Source organism: Equus przewalskii, chromosome 27 (assembly GCF_037783145.1).
Source record: "Equus przewalskii isolate Varuska chromosome 27, EquPr2, whole genome shotgun sequence".
Taxonomy (NCBI): Eukaryota; Metazoa; Chordata; class Mammalia; order Perissodactyla; family Equidae; genus Equus; species Equus przewalskii.
This window is the reverse complement of record NC_091857.1, coordinates 32,487,778-32,506,734: the sequence shown is the minus strand read 5'-3', so window position 1 is coordinate 32,506,734 and position 18,957 is coordinate 32,487,778. Positions and strand designations below refer to the sequence as shown.

Genomic DNA, 18,957 nt, shown 5'->3' with positions numbered 1-18,957 from the left:
CAAGCTAGAAACAGCAAGGGACAGCTGGAAAATGGCTGACACCCCCTCCACAGCCCTGAGTCCTCTCACTAGACCAGCGGTTCTCAAAGTGCCATCGCAGCACCTGGGAACTTCTTAGAAATGCACATTCTTGGGCCTCAACTCTGGGCACTGGTTTAAAAGGCCCTCCCGGTGATTTTGATGTCTTCTAACATTTGAGAACCAGTGGGCTGCGTTCCTCTTTCTCTTAGGCTAAAGAGTTTGGGCATAGCAAAATCGCTTGGCTGGATTCCAGAACAAGACACTTTCTCACAGGGAGATCCTAACTGACTCTCTGCAAGGACAGAAATAGAGTCGGACTACAACGTCAGAGTTCATTCATTCATTCCCCAAACATTTATTAAACCTTAAGCTCCAAAGCAGACATTCACCAGTTTTGGATGACTTTGTCATGGACTAGCTGGCCATGAGGCTCCGTAGCATCTGGAGGCAGGAGGGCCAGGTAGACAGGGGTCTCGGCCCCCTCTTCCACGGTCCTGGAACCATGAGCCCCTGCCATGTCCGTCTTCACCAACCCAGGGCAGCACGCGTTAAGCAGAATCATGTCAGCCTTTCTTTTCTCATCCAGACGCTGGGCCAGGATTCTCGATAAGGCCGTGACCCCCAACTTGGACACCCCGTAAGCGGAGTTGGGCCAGCCTTCCCTCTCATGCACTTCATTTTTTGTATCCTCCACAAACTTTTTCATGAGATCCACCAGGTCCTCCTCTGTGAGAGTCTCGCATCGGAACTTCTCCTGCAGATCTTCGCTGCAGTTTTCAAGAGCTTTTGAACCCTGTAAACTACTGATATTCACCACTCTGCCTGAAACAGAATAATAAAAAATCCAGAAGCATGTCACAAATAAACAATTATTGGTTGACTATATACCAAACACATGACTGAGTCACGGTGCAGGTTGAATTGGTGATAAGAAAAAAAAAAAAAAAAGGCATAATAAATGACTCTAGGGGGCCGGCCCTGTGGCTGAGTAGTTAAGTTCACGTGCTCTGCTTTGGCGGCCTGGGGTTTCGCTGGTTCCGATCCTGGGCGTGGACATGACACCGCTCATCAGGCCATGCTGAGGCGGTGTCCCACATGCCACAACCAGAAGGACCCACAACTACAATATACAACTATGTACTGGGAGGACTTGGGGAGAAAAAGCAGGAAAAAAAAAACAATGACTCTAGAAGGCACCAGTGGGTTTTGACATTTTTTGGTGGTCTCCTGTTCTCTGAAAGGGAAGAATACACTTCCATCAGTAACGGGGGTTAAAGAGCAGTGATTCTGCATTAGTTGAGCAGGAGGTGGGTCTGTAGAAGGATCCCAGGGAGTTTTACAGGACAATCTCCACACACCCACCCCAGGTGCCTGTGAACCTGCTCTTCTAGGCACAGCTCCCTCACCCTGAGATTAAAGCTCTCTCTTGCTTTGCACAATTTCCTAGGGCCGGAGGCAGCCAACTCTTTATGCCCCAGTGCCAAAATCAGGGTCAAGCAATGCCTTGGGGTTGCCCTTGTCTATCCTAAACGATGGATACTTTCACACTTGGAGTGGGTTGATTCTCCATCCAAGTTTTCATTTTCATTACATTTTTAGCCCATAGTTAATAACGATATATTAATGTTTATTAAATATAATTCATATGAGTTAATATTCCTATTAATAATAACTCACGGCTACTAAAGAGACAATTCTGTCCATAAAAACAAATATGCATGCCAAAAACTAGAAAACAATTTGAAGCATTGGAAATTTGGTGGCAGTCCAAAAGCGAGGAAACGTGTGAATTTCATCCACTGTCAAAAAACACCAATTTTGGGGGGCTAGCCCTGTGGCGTAAGGGTTAAGTTTGGCATGCTCCACTTTGGCGGCCTGGGTTTGCAGGTTTGGATCCCTGGCATGGTCCTTTACCACTCATCAGCCATGCTATGGTGGTGACCCACATACAAAATGGAGGAAGATTGGTGCAGATGTTAGCTTAGGGCTAATCTTCCTCAAGGAAAAAAAGAGGAAGATTGGCAATAGAAATTAGCTCAGGGAGAATCTTCCTCAGCAAGACAAAACAAAACAAAAGAAAACACCAATTTTGGGGGACACTTCCTCCATACTATTTGGAATCCACATCCTCTGCATCCAATAGGATAACTAGATTTTATTTCATTTTCTGAGAGGTATTCACCACTGGTACACATTTGGGGGTGGGGAGTGGGGTTTCACATTCTACTGGATATCCTTGTGGGTCCAACCTGGGATGAGAGACACTGTCCTTCAACACGAGCCCTCCCTTATCCCCTATGTACCTAAGACTCTCTGTCTCTTTCCTTCCTTCTCTCTCTCTCTAGTAATACATAGTTCTTTCTCAACTTTTAACTTTGAAAAATTTGAAACCTACAGAGAAGTTGCAAGAATAGTTCAACACCCCCACACCCCTTACCTGAGCCCACCAATTGTTAACATTTTGCCACATTTGCTTTTTTTTCTCTCTAAGTTGTAGACAGACTTCATAAACTTTCCTTCTAAACACTTTAGTTGACGGTGAACTTTTGAAGAATCTAGGCCATTAATTTGTAGCATTTCCTTCAACTTGGATTGGCCTAATTTTCTCATGATTACAGTCACTTCAATATTTTGGCCAGGAATGGAGACACCCTCACTCTGTCCTTGAATGTGAGCCCCGGTGGTGATGTGCTCTTCATTACTTTCTAAACAGCTCTGTTCTCAGTCCCTTGGCAGCTACAAGGAATTAAATTTAAAAGGGAAAGGAAGAAAGAAGAGAAAAACAAATGACAGGAGCTACTCTGTGCCTTTGGTAGAAATAAAAAACCTAAGAGGAAGATGTGTCCCCTTTGGTCTGAGGGCACACCTCTGTGAGAGAGGCCAAGGGGACACAATCTTAACAGCCAGATGGGTCCAACCAGCCCTGAGAAGTGCTGCACCCACACCACCCCCCACCTCTGCTGAGGTCCAGGTGGCCTCATGCATCCAGACACAGCCGCCCCCATTCTAGCAAGGCTGGGTAAGTAGCTCCCTCCAGTGGCTTAACAGTTGATTAACCTATTTACTCAGAATCTTGCACGAATAAGCGAGACGGGTACCTTTATTTAAAGTGATGTTATAGAGCTCAATAAAGATGGCTTTCCGATCAGTTTTCTATGGGGAGAAAGCGATTCCCTACAAATCAAGAGGTAACGATGCTCAGCGCTTTGCCTTCCAGGTAAATGTGAGGTTTATGGAAAAGTCACAAATATTCTCCATGTGTTGTAAATCAGAGAGTCCCACTTTGGGAAATGCTGTTACAGAAAGTGGATTAAAGGCAGTGATTCACCTGCTCTGGGTTGATCCCTGAGCCCCACCCTCCCCAAAGCGCCTTTTCTCTCTCACAATGGCTTGGTCTGCAAGCATTTGGTGCTATAATCCTTACTTCCCCAGAACTGATGACGGATCCTGATTTGACTGGAGGGTGAAGTCAGGAAACACGGATATTGTTTCCAGCTCTATTTCTGCCTGGCTGTGTTCACTTTTCTGGGCCTCAGTTTCCCCCTCTGTAAACTGAAGGTGTAGGAATGTAAGGTTTCTTCAGTCGCTTGCAGCTTTCGAATTCTATGATTCTAAAATCCATAGGGAGATGACTCCTGACACTTGATAAAAGACATCCCTACAACGCAATACTATGCAGCTGTAAAAAAGAATAATGAATCTCTTTGTCCTGATCCAGAAAGAGTCCCAGATATAGTAAGTGAAGAAAGCAAGGAGGCAAACATTATACTTAATGTCCTCTTTGTGTAAAAAAGGGAGCAAAAGAAAATGCATTTAGATTTGCATGTAACAACTTCACCCCCTTGGCCCTGGGCACTCACCAACTCCATGCACCTGGACTCAAGGCGTCCTTCAACCAGTGCCTGCAACTCCGCCTGCGGGCTTGCTTTCTTTCTTTTTTTTTTTTTAAAAGATTGGCACCTGAGCTAACAACTGTTGCCAATCTTCTTTTTTCTTTTTCCTGCTTCTTTTCTCCCCAAATCCCCCCAGTACATAGTTGTATATTTTAGTTGTGAATCCTTCTAGTTGTGGCAAGTAGCACTATGCCACTGGGCTGGCCCCAATATCTTTTAAAGCTAAAGCTGAAATGTCCAAGTGAGGAGACGGATACTCTAAGGAAATAATGCAATTATCTATTTTTTCCCCCTACAGAGAAATAGCACCCCGGAGTGATTCCTGCGGGGCAGCCCCCTGGCTCACTCCTTGCTGACAAGCTGACAATCCACATGGCTGGACTTACCGTGAGGTTTCATTATGGGTAGTAATTCGGTGCAGACATTTCTTGTCCCAAAAAAGTTTGTTTTCAGTGTCACCTCAGCTTGAATATCAAAGGGCGTTAGATCATCAACTTTTAAAAAGAGAACGAAACACAGACAAAGTCATACATTTCTCCCTGAAATTCATATGACAGAGTGGATCTTAAATGCTTTTAGAGGAAAAACAAGCTAACTTTACAAGAATTTTGCAATCACTAGGTCTCTGGTTCTCAAACTTCAAGCACAGTATCTGAATCACCTGCAGGGCTTGCTAAAACACAGCTTTCTGGGCCCTACCCCCAGAATTTGGGACTGAGAAGGTCTGGGTGGGCCTCCAGAATTTGCCTTTCTAACGAGTTCCCAGGTGACGCTGCAGCTAGGGGTCCGTGAGCCACACGGAGAACGGCTGCCTTTGACCGCTGCTGCTCAAGCCGTATGGCCGTAGGAGGCACCTGGGGATTCTGTTAAAATGCAGATTCTGATTCAGCTGGTGTGGGGCGAGGCGTGAGATTCTGCGATTCCAGCACATGCCCGGGGTTGCGGGTGCTGCTGGTCCACCGCACACACTTTGAGGGGCAAGGGCTTCTAGCGCACCTCAGTGTTCCCCGACGTGTTGTCCAGGAGGCGGGGTATTTATTCACAAATCCCTCAACCAGTGGCTGAGGGCTGTTCCAGGCGGGTGTGTCCGCCACATCTCGCCAGCGCTCCCAGAAAGCCTGCGTTGCAGGGTTGCAGGTGTGGGTGCACAGCGATGGTCAGTGCCTACCGCTAAAGGGATGAAGTCTTAACGCTCCACAGTCGTTCATTCTACTCCGTTCTCTCTCTTAGGTTTCTTTTTCCCGCTAGGTTGTAAGTGAAGGTAAAGTTTCTTTCTTTTTTTTTTTTTGGAGGAAGATTAGCCCTGAGCTAACTGCTGCCAATCCTCCTCCTCTTTTTGCTGAGGAAGACTGGCCCTGAGCTAATATCCGTGTCCATCTTCCTCTACGTTATATGTGGGACGCCTACCACAGCATGGCTTGCCAAGCGGTGCCAGGTCCTCACCCGGGATCCGAACCAGCCAACCGGGCCGCCAAAGCGGACGTGCGCACTTTACCGCTGCGCCACCAGGCTGGCCCCTAATTTCTTTTTATCCATGGCACATAGCACTCAGTCAAGTGATAGAGTAAGTAATCTCCTTGACTTTCTTTTCCCTTCAAAGGAAGATGCTACTTAAAACCACGCTTTTATGTTTGATAACAAACATAAGTTCCCTAGGGGAGGGAACCAGGCTCGCTTCCTCTTTGCCAGAGCCTATCAAAGCTCTCCATTAAACAAAGTCTCGAGTCCACTAATGTGCAAGTGCGCGCTAATCGGGTCTCGGCGATTCATTTCCTGTCCCGAGCAGATAGATGCCTCCTGGCATCTATGAATGCGCCCTTTCAAGGAAAGCGAAAGCCCAAAGTGAGCTTGGAGACCCTTCGCAGAGAAAATGTTTCTTGCATTAGACAGAAAGCTGATGAGGTTAGCAGGGCGTGGTCCCCTCCCAGGAGGCCGGTTTTCCTGCAAACCACAGCAGCTGACAGTTCCGGGAGGGCCCCCGAGCTGCGCACAGGCCCGCACAGGCAAGCGGGCGGGGCGCGCTGTGACCGCCGCCCGCGCCCGCCTTGCTCTAAGCGAACCACTCGGGCGACTCCGCGGAGAGCGACAACCCGCCGCGGGAGGCGAAAGCTGAGCGCGTACCGAGGGGCAGGCGCTGCCCTCCCCATCACTCAAGTGGATGGGTGGGGGCACCTGCGGCTCCCTGCCCCGCACCCCCGGAGCACTCCAGGGACCTCCCAGCCCCACACCTACGCTTGAAGGCGATGCCCGCGTTGTTGACAAGCACGTTGAGCCCCCCGTACTCCTTTTTCAGGAAGTCGCGCAGGGCGCGGATGCTCTGCAGGTCGTCGATGTCCAGCTGGTGGAAGCGCGGGCTCAGGCCCTCCGCCTGCAGCTGCTGCACGGCGGCCCGGCCACGCGCCGTGTCCCTCGCCGTGAGCACCACGTCCCCCGAGAACTGCCGGCACAGGTCGCGCGCGATGGCGAAGCCGATGCCCTTGTTGGCCCCAGTCACCAGTGCCACGCGGCTGCAAGACGACATGGCCGGGTTGGGGGCGCACGGGGCACTTGAGCGGACAGCGGACCGTGCTGTAGCCACGTGGGGCGCGCGCTGCGGGTGCCCGGGCACAGTCAAAGAAGCTACACAGAACTGAGTTCTGGGATCCAGCGCTGTGACTTCTAGAGAACTAGGCTCCGGCCTCTGTCCCTCCCTCCAAGGAGGAGCCGTCTGTTCCCGAAGATTTCGTAACGCCCCACTCCCGGGGCCGCCCCCTCCCCGCGCTGCGTGCGCCCTCTTTTGATCCCACCTCTGAGCTAAGCGGTGGTCTGCGGGTTGGAAACGTTGTCTTCCCCCAAAGCAAAACCGGACGGTGATGGGTCGACGGGGTCTACAGATTCACAGCAGTTGGACTGAAGACACTTTTAGGAGAACCCCAAAAGAAGAAAAACAAGTGCTGAGTAATTTTCTTGGGCATGCGACCGACATACACTGCAAAATAAAAATGTTCGCCTTTCTCTAAGAAGCAATGAAATTATTTAGACACTGTAACTGCTTATGAGGACATAGATACCTTTTCTTGCTTGACAGAAACTCAAGAGAACTAGAGAAAGAAGGTCCTATGAGTGGATTTACAGGTGTGGGCAGGATACGTCGCTCTATATGATGCCCAGTGCGCCCCCAAGTGGGAGGGAATGTTTATGAAGCTCTTACTGTGTGCCAAGCCTCTTTTTGGAGTGTTTTTATTTAATCCTTCCATAACTCTTATGGGCGCTGACGTGTCTGCATTTTAGCTCTGAGGATATATATATATATATTTTTTTTTTCTCCCAGTGAAATCTGTGTTACCTACGTGTGTCTAGGTGTGACAGGCAATTAGAACCCCCCTCTCCACCTTTCTTTAGAGTAATCTGTGTTTTTGATCCAAGTGTGTTTGATTAGGGACTTTTACATTTATGAAGACATGCGATCTCATTCTGACTCAGCTTTTCCCAAGCAGAGCTTGCAAAGCTTCCTGTGCCTCTGTCACCTTGACTCCACCTTCTCCATCAACTCAACAGGTGAGGTCAGAAAGGTGATCACCTGCTGTGTGTGGTCCCTTACTGTGGCTCAGCCAATATTTCTTTCTCCCCCCTCCCCAAAGGTTATTTGTATCTCTATTTTAAAGATATAGGGCTATTCAAGTTTTCTATTTCTTCTTGAGTGAACTTCATTCATATTTTTCAAAATTGTATAGTTCATCTAAGTTATTGACTCTATTGACATGAAGTTGATCATAACATGCCCTTATCAATCCTTTTAACATTGGTAGTGATTGCCACCTCTCTCATTCCTAATATTGGTAATTTGTGTCTTTCATTTTTTTCCCCCGATCAGTCTGGCTAGAGGCTTACGAATTTTATTGATTTTTCTCAAGGATGCAGCTTTTGGTTTCACTGATTTTTTTTCTGATTATATTTCTGTTCTAATCTTTCTTTCCTTTCTTCTTCTCATTTTGGGTTTTATTTGCTCTTTTTCTAGTTTCTTACCATGGAAGCTGAGGTCATTGATTTGAGGTCTTTCTTCTTTTCTAGTGTAGACAGTAAGGGCTATTAATTTCCCTTTAAGTACTATGATGGTGACGTTCCATAAACATTGATAGGTTGTATTTTCAATTTCAGTTTAAAATACTTTGTAATTTACCTTTTGATATCTTCTTTGAGAAGTATATATTTTTAGTTTCCAACTATTTGTGGATTTTCCCAGATATCTTGCTATTGATTTCTAACTTAATTCCATTGTAGTCAGAGAGCATATGTTGTATGACTTGAATTTTTTAAAAAGAATTTTAAAAGCTGGGAGAGATATTAAAGCATGTTTTATGCAAAGGCAATAATCTCAAAGAGGTAAAAATTGGTGAAGGCGAGAAAGGGACTGATTCAAGAACCAAATGTGTGCGAAGGTGAGTTCTGATGAGATCTAGGGCTCAGGTGGGGGCTTGGCCTTGGAATCAGGCCCCTCTTGTAATGGGAGGGAAGGCAAAGTGTGTGCATCTAGTTGCTGGCATGTTGGCTGGCTCTTCTCGAGGGCATTATTTTCTCTTTGAAGGTTGAGCAATTTGAGGGCATTAGCAAGAGGGATCAATTAGGGAGGTCTGAGGAAAGAATAGCCATCTTGCAGAGTGGGAAAGTGAATTTATTAGGGAATTGGGTGGCGCTGACTAACAGAGCGGGGGGGCCCATTTGGGATCTGTGGCCATAAATGTCAAGAAAGTATGATCAGCCTCCTGCAATGTCCGCCCAGCATCCTCCAGCTGCTAGTGCAATGTACTAGTGAAATATTACTTAGTGAAGTTTGAGGGTTGGTGTTTTGCCAGGCTCACACAGCAGAGTGAAGGGTGTTTGCAAGGAAGGGATTATAGTGTAGGGCTATGGCCTCTAAGGATGGAAGAAAGGATACAAGGAAGGTGGAGATTTTGAATGAGGGAAAAACAGTAGAGTTGTTGGAATGGAGGTCTCTGAAGGCAGGGCACCCACGAGGGAAAGCCAGGTCCTGGGGGTGAGTGTGGCATGTTTTGAGGTCAAGATCTGAGAGGCTGTGTGTATGAACCACATGAAGTGGGTAGGAAAATCTTGCTGGTGTGAAGGAGGTCAAAGGACTGGGAAGCCAAAATACTGGACGGATCCTGCACATGACTCCTGACCTCATCAGAGATGAGGATAGGAATGGAGAGCAGAAGATCCCAGAGCCGTGCGCTGGCCTCCAGGTGTGCATCCTCTGCTGTGACTGTCCTGAAATTCTTGATTTTTTGACAAGGGTCCTCACGCTGGGCCCTGAAAATTGTGTAGCAGGTCCTTCTCACATCAATCAATGAAGGGGTGTGAGGGGTGGTTTGGGGGACATCTCACTCATAGCAGTGGCTCCCCAAATTTTCACGTTAGAATCCCCTGGGGATCTAAAAAAAAAAAAAAGCACTGATGCCTGGCTCCCATCCCCAGACATTGCGATTTAATTGGTCTGGGGTGTGACCCAGGCATTGGGAGTTTTAAAAGCTCTCCTAGTGATTCCAAATGCAGCAAATAGGGAGCCACTGGGTTATAGTAACGAGGAGGGTGAATTGATTAAGAATGACACAATCTTCAAAAGAGCTGGGGTTTTTGAAAGAGAGGAGAAAGAGTTTGGAAATGACAGAGGTTTTGTGTAGACAGAATAATGCCCCTCCCTCCCTCACATTTCCACATCCTGATCCCCAGAACCTGTGAGTGATACTTTGCATGGCAGAAGGGACTTTGCAGATGTGATTAAATTGAGAATCTGAGATGAGTAGATTGCTCTGGATCATTGTGGTGTGCCCAAGGTAATCACCAGTTTCCTTATTACCGGGGAACAGGAAGATCAGAGTCACAGAAGGGGATGTAAGACAAAAGCAGAGGAGAGAGAGAGAGATTTGAAGATGCTACACTGCCGGCTTTGCAGATGGAGGAAGGGACCAGGAGCCAAGGAATGCAGGTGGCTTCCAGAAGCTAGAAAAGGCATGGAAATGGGCCCTCTCCTAGAGCCTACAGAAGGAACACAACTCTGTTGACACCTTGACTTTAGGACTTCTGACCTCCAGAACTGTAAGATTATACGTTTTTGTTAAGCCCCCACGTTGATGGTAATTTGTTACAGCAGCAATCAGAAACTAGCAGTTATCATGGAGGATTCCCACCTCACCTGCAGGATGGGGGGAAAACACCCTTCATTTCTGTCCAGTACAGCATATCACACAGCATTTGAATGCTGAACAAATCTTTTAGGAAAAGGACTGGTTTAGGGAAGAAAACTTTGATACATTCCAGAGGGTAGAGAAAGAACAAATTAAAGGGAAAAAGCCACTCGATACTCTCTGTCTCGTGAAAAACCTGACCTGGTTGGTAGATGTGTCTTTCCTGAAAGCAGAAGTGATGAGCAAGCTCCTGTCACTCACCCACATTCCCACCATCTAAACAGCCATGGGTACCTGTTCAGAAGAGATATGGGTTCTGGTGGTCTTTTACAGCTGTGATTCCTGTTGAACTGGCTTTGCACTCACTGTCCCTTCGTATTTCCTAAGTCATTAGGGTAACAAAGAGTTTACCAGCAACATGGTGTGTTCAGGGTTCTTTTCCTTCAAAGGACTGTCATCATCTAGGGCACTGGATGTGCACGGCGTGCATCCATCCACATCCCTCCAGGAAATACTTGAGCACCTGTTAGGTACCAGGCCTGGTTAGGAGTGAACAGTCGGGGGGAGAAGCTCCCTGCCCCCGTGGAGCTGCTCCCAGCTCTGCTGCTTACGGGCTGTGTGGTCTTGGGCAAGGTTTACAATTGCTCCGTGCCTCAGTTTGCTCATTTGTAAGGTGGGAAGAATTATAGTGCCCAGCTCTTATGATTGCTATAAGGATTAAATGAGTTAATATTGTAAAGGTGCTTAGAGCACATGGGAACCTGATGTAAATGTCTGCTGTTATTAAATTCTCCAGCAAGGGGAGATGGACAGACATCTAAAACCAGCACATTCATTTGCTTACAGCTATTTTTGAGGTCCTCCTGGAAAACAGGAGCAGTGCTAGGCAGGATCATGACTCTGGCCACATTTCTTTGCTAGAGGCAGATAATTTAGGCAGAGATGGGAGACAAGGAGAACCTGTCTCCAGCCTCACCTTAAAGGAAGCACTGTTGACTCCCGTCAGCTTCTCAGAACCTTTGGGTTGCTGAAGGCAGGCCCGGGCAGGAATGGGGCCCATTGTCTTTCTAGAAGCAAGATTCAGGTCAGGTTCCTGAGTCAAATGAAGAAGTCAACAGACAGCTTGGTAACAGCCCTCCTGCTCTTCTCCATCCTCCATTCTTCAACCCCTGTCCTGCCCAGGGGTGGACAAGGAAGTGGTTTAGGATCAGAACCGTGGTGCCACGTGAGTGCCATGGAAGGTGTTGGGGAGAAGGCAGATCCCGGACGTCTCGCCTCACTTTGCTGCAGGCCCACCTTCCGCTCCTATGGCGCTCTCCTGGATGCTGAGGATGGGGTCAGCCAAGGTCCCAGGAGGGCTTGGCCAGGCAGGCAGGAGGTGGGACAAGCAAGTGTGAGATGGCTATTCTTTCTTACTATACTTTTTTTTTTTTATTATGGTAAGGAACACATAACATAAAATACACCATCTTAACCATTTTTCAGTGTGCACTACAGCAGTGTTAACTATGTGGGTATTATTGTGTAATAGATGTCTAGGTTTTTTTGCAAGCCTGAAACTGTATACTCCTTGAACAACAACGCCTCATTCCCATACCCTTGCCCCTGGTAACCACATTGTACTTTGTTTCTATGAATTTGACCACTTTGGATACCTCATCTAAGTGGAATCATGCAGTAATTGTCTTTTTATGACTAGCTTATTTCACTCAGCATAATGTCCTCAATTGAGGTTCATCCATGTTGTAGTATATAGCAGAATTTGCTTCTTTTTTTAAATTAAAAATTTTTTTAATTGAGTTCATAATAGTTTACATCACTGTGAAATTTCAGTTGTACATTATTTCTTGTGAGTCACCACATAAGTGCTCCCCATCACCCCCTGTGCTCGTCCCCAACCTCCTTCCCTTAGTCACCCCTGAACTGTTTTCTTTGTCCGTGTGTTTGTTTATATTCCACATATGAGTGAAATCATATGGTGTTTGTCTTTCTCAGACTGGCTTATTTCTCTTAGCATAATTCCCTCCAGGTCCATCCATGTTGTTGCAAATGGGATGATTTTGTCTTTTTTTATGGCTGAGTAGTATTCCATTGTATATATATATATACCACATCCTCTTTATCCAATCATCAGTTGATAGGCACTTGGATTGTTTCCATGTCTTGGCTATTGTGAATAGTGCTGCAGGGAACATAGGGGTGCATATGCTACTTTGGATTGTTGATTTCAAGTTGTTTGAGTAGATCCCAGTAGTGGGATAGCTTGGTCATATGGTAGTTCTATTTTTAGTTTTTTGAGGAGTCTCCATGATAGTTTCCATAGTGGCTGCACCAGTTTGCATTCCCAACAGCAGTGTATGAGGGCTCCCTTTTCTCCACACCCTCTCCCACATTTGTTATTTTTAGTCTTGGTGATTTTAGCCATTTTAATAGGCGTAAGGTGGTATCTTACTGTAGTTTTGATTTGCATTTCTCTGATGATTAGTGATGCTGAACATCTTTTCTTGTGTTTATTGGCCATCTGTATATCTTCTTTGGAAAAATGTCTGTTCATATCCTCTGCCCATTTTTTGATCGGGCTGTTTGTTTTTTTGTTGTGCAGTTATGTGAGTTCCTTATATATTATGGAGATTAACTTCTTATTGGATATATGATTTGCAAATATTTTCTCCCAATTGGTGGGGTGTCTTTTTGTTTTGATCCTAGTTTCTTTTGCCTTGCAGAAGCTCTTTAGCCCGATGAAGTCTCACATTTATTTTTTCTTTTGTTTCCCTTGTCTAAGACATGGTATTTGAAAAGATCCTTTTAAGTTTGATGTCAAAGCATGTACTACCTATATTATCTTCCAGGACTTTTATGGTTTCAGGACTTATCTTCAAGTCTTTGATCCATTTTGAGTTGATTTTTGTGCATGGCGTGAGATAATGGTCTACTTTCATTCTTTTGCGTGTGGCTGTTCAGTTTTCCCAACACCATTTATTGAAGAGACAACCTTTTCTCCATTGTATATTCTTGGCACTTTTGTCAAAGAGTAGCTGTCTGTAGATGTGCAGTTTTATTTCTGGGCTTTCAGTTCTGTTCCATTGACCTGTGTGCCTGTTATTGTACCAGTACCATGCTGTTTTGATCACTATGACTTTGTAGTACGTTTTGAAGTCAGGGATTGTGGTGCCTCCAGCTTTGTTCTTTTTTCTCAGTATTGCTTTAGCATTTTGGGGTCTTTGGTTGCCCCATGTGAATTTTAGGATTGTTTGTTCTATTTCCGTGAAGAATGTCATTAGGATTCTGATTGGGATTGCGTTGAATCTGTAGATTGCTTTGGGTAGTATGGCCATTGTAACTGTGTTTATTCTTCCAATCCATGTGCATGGAATGTCTTTCCATGTCTTTATGTCATCCTCTATTTCTTTCAACAATGTCTTACAGTTTTCATTGTATAAGTCCTTCACCTCCTTAGTTAAATTTATTCCTAGGTACTTTATTTATTTTTGTTGCGATTGTAAATGGAAGTATATTCTTGAGTTCTCTTTCTGTAAGTTTGTTATTAGAGTACAGAAATGCAACTGATTTTTGTCAGTTGATTTTGTACCCTGCAACTTTACAGTAGTTGTTAATTATTTCTAATATTTCTCTATATAAGATCATGTTGTCTGCAAACAGCAAGAGTTTCACTTCTTAATTCCCTATTTGGATTCCTTTTATGCCTTCCTTTTGCCTAATTGCTCTGGCCAAAACCTCCAGTACTATGTTGAATATGGGTGGTGATAGTGGGCATCCTTGTCTTGTTCCTGTTCTCAGAGGGATGGTGTTCAGTTTTTCCCCATTGAGTATGATATTGGCTGTGGGTTTGTCATATATGGCCTTTATTATGTTGAGATAATTTCCTTCTATTCCCATTTTGTTAAGAGTTTCTTTTTTTATCACAAATGGCTGTTGGATCTTGCCAAATGTTTTCTCTGCATCTATTGAGATGGTCATGTGGTTTTTAGCCCTCATTTTGTTAATGTGGTTTATCACGTTGATTTGTGGATGTTGAACCCTCCCTAAGTCCCTGGTATAAATCTCACTTGGTCATGATGTATGATCTTTTCAATGAAATACTGTATTCGGTTTGCCAATATTTTGTTGATGATTTTTGCATCTATGTTCATCAGTGATATTGGCCTGTGGTTTTCCTTTTTTCTGTTGTCCTTCTCAGGCTCTAGTATCAGAGTGATGTTGGCCTCATAGTATGTGTTAGGAAGCATACCATCTTCCCAAATTTTTTGGAATAGCTTGATAAGGATAGGTATTAAATCCTCTGTGAAAGTTTTGTAAAATTCTCCAGGGAAGCCGTCTGGTCCTGGGCTTTTATTTTAAGGGATGCTTTTGATCACTGTTTCAATCTCTTTACTTGTGATTGTTGTATTCAGATTCTCTATTTCTTCTTGATTCATCTTTGGGAGGTTGTAAGAGTCTCAGGATTTATCCGTTTCTTCTAGACTGTCCATTTTGTTGGCATATAGTTTTTTGTAGTATTCTCTTGTAATCCTTTCTATTTCTGTAGTATCTCTTGTTATTTCTCCTCTTTCATTTCTAATTTTATTTACCTGAACTTTCTCTTTTTTTCTTTGTAAGTCTGGCTAGAGGGTTGTCAATTTTGTTTATCTTCTCAAAGAACCATCTTTTTGTTTCATTGATCCTTTATACTGCCTTTTTTTGTTTCAATTGCATTTATTTCTGCTCTGATTTTTATTATTTCTCTCCTTCTGCTGACTTTGGACTTTGTTCTTCTTTATCTAATTCGCTTAGGTGTGGTTTGAGATTGCTTATTTGGGATTTTTCTTGTTTGTTAAGGTGAGCTTTTATTGCAATGAATTTCCCTCTTAATACAGCTTTTGCTGCATCCCTTATGAGTTGGTATGGTATGTTTTCATTTCTCTGCAGATATTTTTTGGTTTCTCCTTCAATTTATTCAATGATCCATTTGTTTCCTTCAGATGTATTCTCAGAAGTGGGATTTCAATTTTTAAATTTTAGTGATACCCTCATACTGTTTTCCATAGTGGCAGCACCAATTTACATTCCTACCAACAGTGCACAAGGGTTCCCTTTCCTCCACTTGCTTGCCAACTCTTGCAATCTCTTGTCTTTTTGATGACAGCCATTCTAACAGAAGTGAGGTGATATCTCATGGTTTTGATTTGCATTTCCCTGATGATTAGTGACGTCAAGCACCTTTTCGTGTACCTGTTGGTTATTTGTATATCTTCTTTGGAAAAATGTCTATTCAGGTCCTTTTCCCATTTTTAATTGGATTATTTGATTTTTTGTTCTTGAGTTGTATGAGTTCTTAATATATTTTGGCTAGTAACCCCATGTCAGATATATGGTTTGCAAATTTTTTTTCCCATTCTATTGGTTGTCTTTTCATTTTATTGATGGTTTCCTAGCTGTGCAGAAACTTTTTGGTTTGATGTAGTCCCACTTGGTTTTTTTTATTCCTTTTGCTTTAGGTATCATATCCAAAAAAATCATTGCCAAGACCCATGTCAAAGAGCTTTTTTCCTATGTTTTATTCTAGGGTTTTTTTTTTTTTTTTAAAGATTTTTAAAATCTTTTCCTTTTTTCTCCCCAAAGGCCCCCAGTACATAGTTGTATATTCTTAGTTGTGGGTCCTTCTAGTTGTGGCATGTGGGACGCTGCCTCAGCATGGCCTGACAAGTGGTGCCGTGTCCCCACCCAGGATTCAAACTGGCGAAACCCTGGACTGCCGCAGCAGAGAACACGAACTTAACCACTCAGCCACGGGGCTGGCCCCTATTCTAGGAGTTTTATGGTTTCAGGTCTTATATTTAAGTCTTTAATCCATTTTGAGTTAATTTTTGCGAGTGGTGTAAAATAGGAATCTTTCATTTTTTTTACATGTGAATATCCAATTTTCGCAGCACCATTTATTGAACAGACTGTCTTTTTTCTGTTGAATATTCTTGGCTCTCTTGTCGTCTATTGGTTGACCATATATACATGAGTGTGAGGGCTATTCTTGAGGCTACATGGTGGCTATCCCTATGGTACCCTAGAATTGGTTTCTCGCCTCAGTGTTCAGGGAGACTCAGGGAAAAGGGTGCTAGTTATTGTAAACGCCACAGACTTGGAGCAAGACATTCTCCCTGAAAATGTGGTATGGACATTTGTTTAAGTGTGCTGTCTGAAAAGCTGGGTTCCGTGCCTGAAAGGGGCGTTGGCCACACGCATGGTCAGTAGAGAAGTGTTTCTGGAAGGCTGGGGATCTTTAATACCCATCAGGCTGGTGAAGCACCTGAGCTAGGAAATGTGGATCTAAGGGCCCTCAGCTTTGTCCTTGAGACCCACATCACTGCTTGTTCTAGAGCAGTTTTGCCAAAGCTGGGGAAAAACAGCCATTCTTGTACATTTCTGGTGAGAATGTAATGTAGTATTGCCTCCTTGGAGAGGAATTAGGCCCTGTCTGTTGAAATTAAAAGTATGTACCTCTTCCTGGAAGAGAAACTGTTGGAGGAATTCATCTTACAGATACCTTCCCCTGGGTGTGAAATGACAGTAGGACAAGGATGTTCTTTAAAATCAGCTCCCAGCCAAGTTGCTAGAAAGGTCACAAATTATCCAGCAAGATGATAATGGTTGTAAATTTTTTAAAGTGATAAATTATAACTTTTTTACCATCATTAAAAAGGTACAAGTATTTAAATTATATCTGAACACTGTGTGTCTTTCTCTGTAAACTTCAGTAATCATTTTGGGCCCAAGTTTATGCGTATGTGGTATTTGATGGTGGACACTGCCCTCTGGTGGTCTAGTGGCTACACTTCACGGCATCTGGATCCATTTCCTGTGGCTGTCATACTAAGTACTACAAACTAGGGGACTTAAAACATTAGAAACTTATTCTCACAGTTCTGGCGGCTGGAAGTCTGATATCCAGGTGTCGACAGGCCCACGCTCCCTCTCAAGGCTCTATCAAAGAATCCTTCCTTGCTCTCCCAGCCTCCGGGGGTCGCTGGCCATCCTTGGCGTTCGTTGGCTTGTGGCTGCATCACTTCAGTCTCTGCCACCTTCTCTCCTGTGTGTCTGTGTGTCCTCTCTTCTTCTTACAAGGACACTATTCATTGGATTTAGGGCCCTCCCTCGTCCAGTATGACCTCATCTTAACTAATTACATTGTAAAGATCGTATTTCCATTTCAGGCCACGTTCTGCAGTTGTGCGCGGACATGAATTTTGCGTGGACATGAATCAGCCTCCTACAGGATCTTTCTTTAACTTTTCTGTTGATTCGTTTCAATTAGTCTAATAAGTGACTTAATGCTGATTTGTTTATCACGAATAAGGATTCTTGCCTGCGTGTATAACATTTAGTTTTCTTTTGATGTAATTTTGCCTTCATATTCGTACTTTTTCTATCATCATGAGAAATTATATATATCTTTACTGTTGTTTTTTGTTATCTGGCATTAGGTGTCTCTAAAGAAAACTTAATTGGATTGTTAACTTTCTCTTCCCTCCGTCCCTTTCTCCCTTCCTAGATCTTTAAATAAATGGGAGCTAATCTTGATTGAGTTCTTGCTCAGAGCCAGGTGCGGTTGTCAGCCCCTCACACTGCACCTCATTCCATTGTATCCCCAGGCTCCGTATAGTGTGGAGCCAAGCTTGGGGGACCCCTTTTGAAAGCAGACTTTAAAGCATCAGGAATCAGGAGCCACACTGACTTTCTTTCATGGCTGTCTCCTGCTTTCTGCTCCTTTCTGTTTCACCTGGTGATGAGTACACCTAATTATCAGGGGTCTGCAGAAGAGAAGATTCTTTAGCAGTCATTTTGGGGAGACATTATGTTCCTTGGGAAAGAATTGTGTCGCTGTCAAGAGATATATGTATCGTCTGCTATTTAGCAACTCTTGTTCTTTGACCTTTCCCTTTTTAAAAAGCTTTGAGATTTAATTCAAGTACTGAACAATGCACCCATTTAAAGCGTACAATTCAGTGGTTCTTAGTATATTTACAGAATTGTGCAACCGTCACAATAAATTTAGAATATTTTCATCATCTCAAAAAGAAACACCATACCAGTTAGTAGTTACCCCCATGCCCCCTGCCCTAGGCAACCACTAAGCTATTTTCCATCTATAGATTTGCCTATTCTGGAAATTTCATATGAATGGAATCATAATATATGTGGTCTTTTGTCACTGACTAGTTTCGCTTAACATGTTTCAAGGTTCATGTTGTAGTATCTTATTGGCTTTTGAAGTTCACATTTAGCAAATCTATTCTTGATAGAATTTTAGAATGAATATAAAATTATTAATATATATAATTATTATATATTTTAATATATAATTATGCACAACATATAATTATTCATTTATAAGATATATAATTTTAACAATTTATAATTTAGTTCATAGAAGGATTTCTTTCCAAAAGTATTAATTGAACATAATAAAGTTGATACAGTAAAGCCATTATAGACTTTATGGCTTTAGAAAGTAATTTTTCAAAATAATACCTAAATATTTTGTCAATTTTTCAGAATTTAAGTAAAACATTTTAATATTCTATTTTGCTCATCTATGCTTAGTTTAAAAAATTAATTTATTTTAAAGTCTTCTTGAAGTGACTGATGCAAAATATATTTTTTGAAATACCAAATTTCTGAAGCTGTAAAAGTCTTGAATCCCTTAAGTACTTTATATCTAAATAGAATTTTATAGGTATAGTTCCCAATCACTAAGTTTTTTTTTCCAGGAAGGTTGGCCCCAAGCTAACATCTGTGCCCGTCTTCTTCTATTTTACATGTGGGACACCTGCCAAAGCATGGCTTGATAAATGGTGTTAGGTCTGCACCCGGGTTCTGAACCGGCA

The 18,957-nt window shown here is 43.5% G+C and overlaps 2 protein-coding genes across 6 annotated transcripts in view; one reads left to right on the top strand and one right to left on the bottom strand.

Moving 5' to 3' along the window:
- The window catches only part of SETD4 (SET domain containing 4), a 286,569-nt gene that overhangs the window by 5,027 nt on the left and 262,585 nt on the right, over positions 1 to 18,957 (top strand). The gene's annotated exons all lie outside the window — the stretch shown is intronic.
- On the bottom strand, positions 347 to 7,018 carry CBR3 (carbonyl reductase 3). 2 transcript variants are annotated; one of them, XM_008519329.2, is made up of 3 exons: positions 6,147 to 7,018; positions 4,301 to 4,408; positions 347 to 843 (listed from the first exon to the last, which is right to left on the bottom strand). In XM_008519329.2, exons 1-3 carry the CDS (start codon positions 6,433 to 6,435, stop codon positions 407 to 409), a joined length of 834 nt encoding a protein of 277 aa, XP_008517551.2. In that variant the 5' UTR covers positions 6,436 to 7,018; the 3' UTR covers positions 347 to 406. The 2 variants fall into 2 exon arrangements, with proteins under 2 accessions (XP_008517551.2, XP_070453553.1); XM_070597452.1 differs by lacking the exon at positions 4,301 to 4,408 and having other exon boundaries at positions 6,147 to 6,623.

What these genes read in the sequence shown, in the direction of transcription:
- CBR3 (XM_008519329.2), bottom strand. Translation starts at nt 6,435, where the DNA reads ATGTCGTCTTGCAGCCGCGTGGCACTGGTGACTGGGGCCAACAAGGGC. An exon ending in CGCGGGCATCGCCTTCAAGC is followed by an intron (nt 4,409 to 6,146) that starts GTAGGTGTGGGG and finishes TCTTTTTAAAAG; the next exon opens with TTGATGATCTAACGCCCTTT. An exon ending in ACCCATAATGAAACCTCACG is followed by an intron (nt 844 to 4,300) that starts GTAAGTCCAGCC and finishes ATTCTGTTTCAG; the next exon opens with GCAGAGTGGTGAATATCAGT.